Here is a 5,000-nt window from a genome sequence, read left to right as displayed (position 1 = left end):
TGGATAGTGGAGTGTTTCCCATGTGGTATTGGTGTGCTGGATTTGGCCTTCACTGGTAGCCTGGTAACATACACTCCCAGGTCTTTCTCTGCCTCTGTGGTGGGTAGTGGAGTGTTTCTCATGTGGTATTGGTATGCTGGATTTTGCCTTCACTGGTAGCCTGGTAACACACACTCCCATGTCTTTCTCTGCCTCTGTGGTGGATAGTGGAGCGTTTCCCATGTGGTATTGGTATTCTGGTCACTCCCCTTAATTCAAATGTGATGAGGGACTGTTTCAAATGCTGGTTAGGTAGATTTGTGAGATGGTGAAAACTTGGTTGAGATTAGCTAAGATCAGGCTGTGCTAGGCTAGGTTGGGTTGGGTTGGGGTAGGTCAGATTGGGTCAGACTAGGTTAGGTTAGGTTATGCTAGGTCAGGTTGTGTTTGGTTATGAGAAAGTTAGTGAAATTGAATGAAATGGAGAAAGAAAGAAAGAAGGAAAGAGAGGAAGGAAAGAAAGGGAGAAGAGAGAGAGAGAGAGAGAGAGAGAGAGAGAGAGAGAGAGAGAGAGAGAGAGAGAGAGAGAGAGAGAGAGAGAGAGAGAGAGAGAGAGAGAGAGAGAGATAAAGACGAGAAGGAGAGAGAGACAGACCAGGGAGAGAAAGAGAGAGAGAGAGAGAGAGAGAGAGAGAGAGAGAGAGAGAGAGAGAGAGAGAAAACAAAGACCACCGCCACTGTCTCCTTCTTTGGGGTCTCGGCACTATAAAAAAAAAATACTCGGAGAAAATTTACTTAATATTATTATTATTATTATTATTATTATTATTATTATTATTATTATTATTATTATTATTATTATTATTATTATTTAGTTTATCGGCCAAGTGCGTTCCATCTGTGACTTTTAATTCATTTAGATATATACGTTTGTTCGTGCGTTTGTGTGTGTATATATTGATATCCGACATGCCCCCCCCCGAACCCCCCTGACCCCCCTGCCCCACACCCCATAGCCCCCTCCACAACCCCAATGAAAGCTTCCAGGAATGTGTGTGTATGTGTGTGTGTGCGTGTGTGTGTGTGTGTGAGCGCACATGCATTCTAGCACTTTCATGTGTGTATATATGTATGTATGTATATATATTGTGTGTGTGCGTATGTTTGTGTGTATGTACGTAATTTTAAGTGTATATTGTGTATGCTTCCTCCCCTTGAAATGTGATAGAACTGTTTGTTTTTGCCAAATACACACACACACACACACACACACACACACACACACACACACACACACACACACACACACACCTATCCAAACTCACCCATCATCATCATCATCATCATTATACAGTGTCGCCAATATCAGTTCCTTCCCTACACACACACACACATGCACACACACACACACATACACACGCACACGGTCGCCAGGTGTTGATCAAGGCGGCAGATACCCTAGTCAGTCAGTCCCTCAATAATGTGATGATAACTTGGTGAAAATTAATTATCGGTACATTCGGAGGCGTTGTCGTAATGGCCGGCTATCGTGAGGACGACGTACGTAACAGACAGACAGACACACACACACAGACACAGACACAGACAGACAGGCATGGATAGACAGACAAAGTTACCATTCAGCAATAGACAGACAGAGACAGACACACACACAGACACACAGACACAGACAGACAGGTATGGATAGACAGACAAAGTTACCATTCAGCAATAGACAGACACACAGACACACACACAGACACACAGACAAAGTTACCATTCAGCAATAGACAGACAGAGACACAGACACACACACAGACACACAGACACAGACAGACAGGCATGGATAGACAGACAAGCTTACCATTCAGCAATAGACAGACAGACAGACAGACACAGTGACCAGGAGATAGACAGACAGACAGCCATGGATAGACAGACATACCATTCAGCAATAGACAGACAGAGACACAGTGACAAAGAGATAGACAGACAGACAGAAGTTATACTCAGAGGCACATACAGACAGACAGACAGACATAAACAGACATAAACAGACAAAATAACATACTACCCAGCGACAGACAGAGACACAGACAGACAGACAGACAGAGAAACAGACAGACAAAATAACACGCTACCCAGCAACAGACAGACAGACAGACAGACAAACAGACAAAATAACAAACTACCCAGCGACAGACAGACAGACAGACACATTCGTACAGACACCGTAACCTCAACAGTATCGTACGTAACAGCTATACTCTAATGTTTTGGATAATGATAAAAATAATAATGTTAATAAAATGTTTTCGGAAAATCGCACACAGTTTTTCAATATCCTAACGAGAGGCAGAATTGACGAGCTAAAATTTGCACATGGAGAACACGGACAACTTAAAATTCATATACGTATTCAGAAGTTACGCTCCCAAAATTGATCTACTAGAATTCAGTAATGACGGATTGATGGGTTGAAGCTCGTAATTGAAGGAAACATACTCCCAAAACTGATACATAATATTTATAGTTATTGAATGGAGAAAATACATCCAAAATCATACATTGGAATTCGTTATTGAAGAAGTCACATGCCAAATTACCAAGTTAGAATTAATTGAACTTACGCCCAGAATTTATACATCGGAATTTTTTATACGGAAATTCACGATGCAGGAATTGATTTTGAGTTTTGAGAGGATGCTTAATGGGTCAAACTCCACTTGCAAATGATGATAATGATAATAATAGTAATAATAGAAATAATAAAAATGATGAAAGAAAACAAAGAAATGATTATAGAAGAAATTTTAATCACCGGAAAAAGACTTACACCACCACCAATAACAACAACAACAACAACAACAACAACACCACCACCACCAACCACTTATACTACCAAATTCAACACCACAACCACCACAACAAACTTTTTTTTTTTTTATCTCCCCCTCTCTCTCCCAGTCCCTCTCCCAGTCTCTCCCTCTCCCTTCTCTCCCAGCCTCCCTCACCTCCGCTCTGCCCTTTCCTAATCCTCCCAGCCTCTCCCAGCATCCTTACCCATTCTTCTACCCCTATCCCATCTACAGCATCTCGAATCTACCCACAGCATCCCTTCCACAGCTATACCCTTCCCATCTCTTCCCATCCCATCCCAACTCGTCCTGTCCCATCCCTTCCCAGCTCCTCCTGTCCCATCCTCTCCCACTCCATTCCAGTCCTACCTCAGGCCTTCCCATCGCATCCCATCCCTTCTCAGCCTCTTCCAGCATCCTATCTCTCTCCCAGTCTCTTCCTCTCCCTTCTCTCCCAGCCTCCCTCACCTTCCCCAATCATCACACCTCATCAATGTCCTCTCCCTCTCCTATTCCTCCCAGCCTCTCCCAGCATCCTAACCCAAACTTAGCATCCATTCTTAAAGCCTCTCCCATATATCACAGCATCACAGACTCTCAACACAACATACAGATCTCTCTCTCAGCATCCTTATCCCCCCTATACCCCTGGCAGCCCCTCCCATCCCCTCCATTCTCAACCCCTTCCCATCCCACCCCAGTACCCCTGCCGTCGCCATCTGTATACCCCTTCCATCCCATCCTGTCCCAGCATCTCCCATCCCCTCCCTATACATTCCAGCATCCCCACCACCATCTCTGTACCGCTCCCCTCCCATCTTATCCCCCCCCCCCCACCCAACCTTTCCTTGCCCCACTCCCAGACCATTTCAGCCCCCACCTGTTCCCTCCCCTTCCCATCCATGCCCTTCCTGCCTCCACCCATCCCTTCCCCTTCCCTTCCATGCCCTTCCAGCCCCCCACCCATCCCTCTCCTTCCCTTCCATACCCTCCCATCTCTTACCCATCCCACCCCGTTCCCATCCAGACCACACCCATTCCCTCCCATACCCTTCCAGCCCCCCACCCATCCCTCTCCTTCCCTTCCATACCCTCCCAGTACTCACCCCTTCCCTCCCCATCCCAGCATCTCTCAACACCATCTCCACACCCCTCCCATCCATTCCCACCTCCTCCTTCCCCTTCCAGCTCTCACCTCCTCCTCCTCCTCCCCCACACAGGCGCTGCTGGACATGATCAACGGGTCATCCACGTTCCTGCAGAAGGCCCGGGAGGTGCCAGAGGAGCATCAGCTGTTCACCGACGTGGAGTTGACGACACTTGACTCACTGATTGTGGATACCCAGGTGTGTGTGGAGGGTGGGGTGGGGTGGATGGGGTTGTTTGGAGAGAAAAGTAGGGAAAAAATGGATTAGGAAGAGGAAGAGGAGGAGGTAGGGAAAGGGAGATGGAAGAGATGAGAAGGGAAGGAAGGGAAAGAATGAGAGAAATAGAATGAGAATGAGAAGGAAGGAAAGAATGAAGGAAGGACAATGAGAGGAATTAGGATGATAGAAGGAAGGAAGGAAAAGGAAGAACTGAATTAGAAGGAGGAGAATGACAGAAGGAAGGAAGGAAAAGGAAGGACAATTAGGAGGAAAAGGAGAATGAGAGAGGAAAGCAGAGGAAGAATGAGAGAGAGGAAGAAATAAAGAGAGATGGAGAGAAAGAGGAGGAGGAGGAGGAGAAATGAAGGAAAGGAAGAATGAGAGAGAGAGAGAGAGAGAGAGAGAGAGAGAGAGAGAGAGAGAGAGAGAGAGAGAGAGAGGAAGTTCGGAAATGTCTGTCTGTCTATCTGTCTCTGTATGTCTGTCTGTATGTCTGTCTCTATGTATGTATAATATGATAGTACTTCTACAATATCACTCACTCACTTCCTCTATCTCAATCTATCAATCTATGTCTTATCAGCTACCATAGAAACATCTTTATTCATGTACATCGGAGGTCAATGCAAATCAGTCAACTTCTCCAATCAGTTTGTCTCACGCAATCACTCAATCTCTCTCTCTATTACACAATCGCTTTATCAATGTCACACACACAATCAGTCAATCTTTTATTTTGTACATAAGCAAAGTCTCTCACACACTACGAGCTGTTTTGAGAGAGACCCGCAGCAGA

The 5,000-nt window shown here is 45.5% G+C and overlaps 1 protein-coding gene and 1 long non-coding RNA gene across 3 annotated transcripts in view; both read left to right on the top strand.

Annotated features, from left to right (window-relative positions):
* The window catches only part of LOC127006287 (uncharacterized), a 5,188-nt gene extending 2,883 nt beyond the window's left edge, over positions 1–2,305 (top strand). Inside the window, exons 2-3 of one of the 2 annotated variants that reach the window (XR_007759381.1) lie at positions 81–1,696; positions 1,839–2,305. This is a non-coding gene — a long non-coding RNA (uncharacterized LOC127006287). Of the gene's footprint in view, positions 1–80 lie in introns of both variants that reach the window. The other variant, XR_007759380.1, reaches the window with a different exon arrangement.
* LOC127006286 (hypoxia up-regulated protein 1-like) overlaps positions 1–5,000 on the top strand; it is a 33,232-nt gene that overhangs the window by 18,226 nt on the left and 10,006 nt on the right. Inside the window, exon 15 of the mRNA XM_050876001.1 lies at positions 4,058–4,183. Coding sequence (XP_050731958.1) covers positions 4,058–4,183 — 126 coding nt within the window. The remainder of the gene's footprint in view (positions 1–4,057; positions 4,184–5,000) is intronic.

This window comes from Eriocheir sinensis, chromosome 32, assembly GCF_024679095.1.
Source record: "Eriocheir sinensis breed Jianghai 21 chromosome 32, ASM2467909v1, whole genome shotgun sequence".
Classification (NCBI taxonomy): domain Eukaryota; kingdom Metazoa; phylum Arthropoda; class Malacostraca; order Decapoda; family Varunidae; genus Eriocheir; species Eriocheir sinensis.
This window is presented reverse-complemented; position numbering and strand designations above follow the sequence as displayed.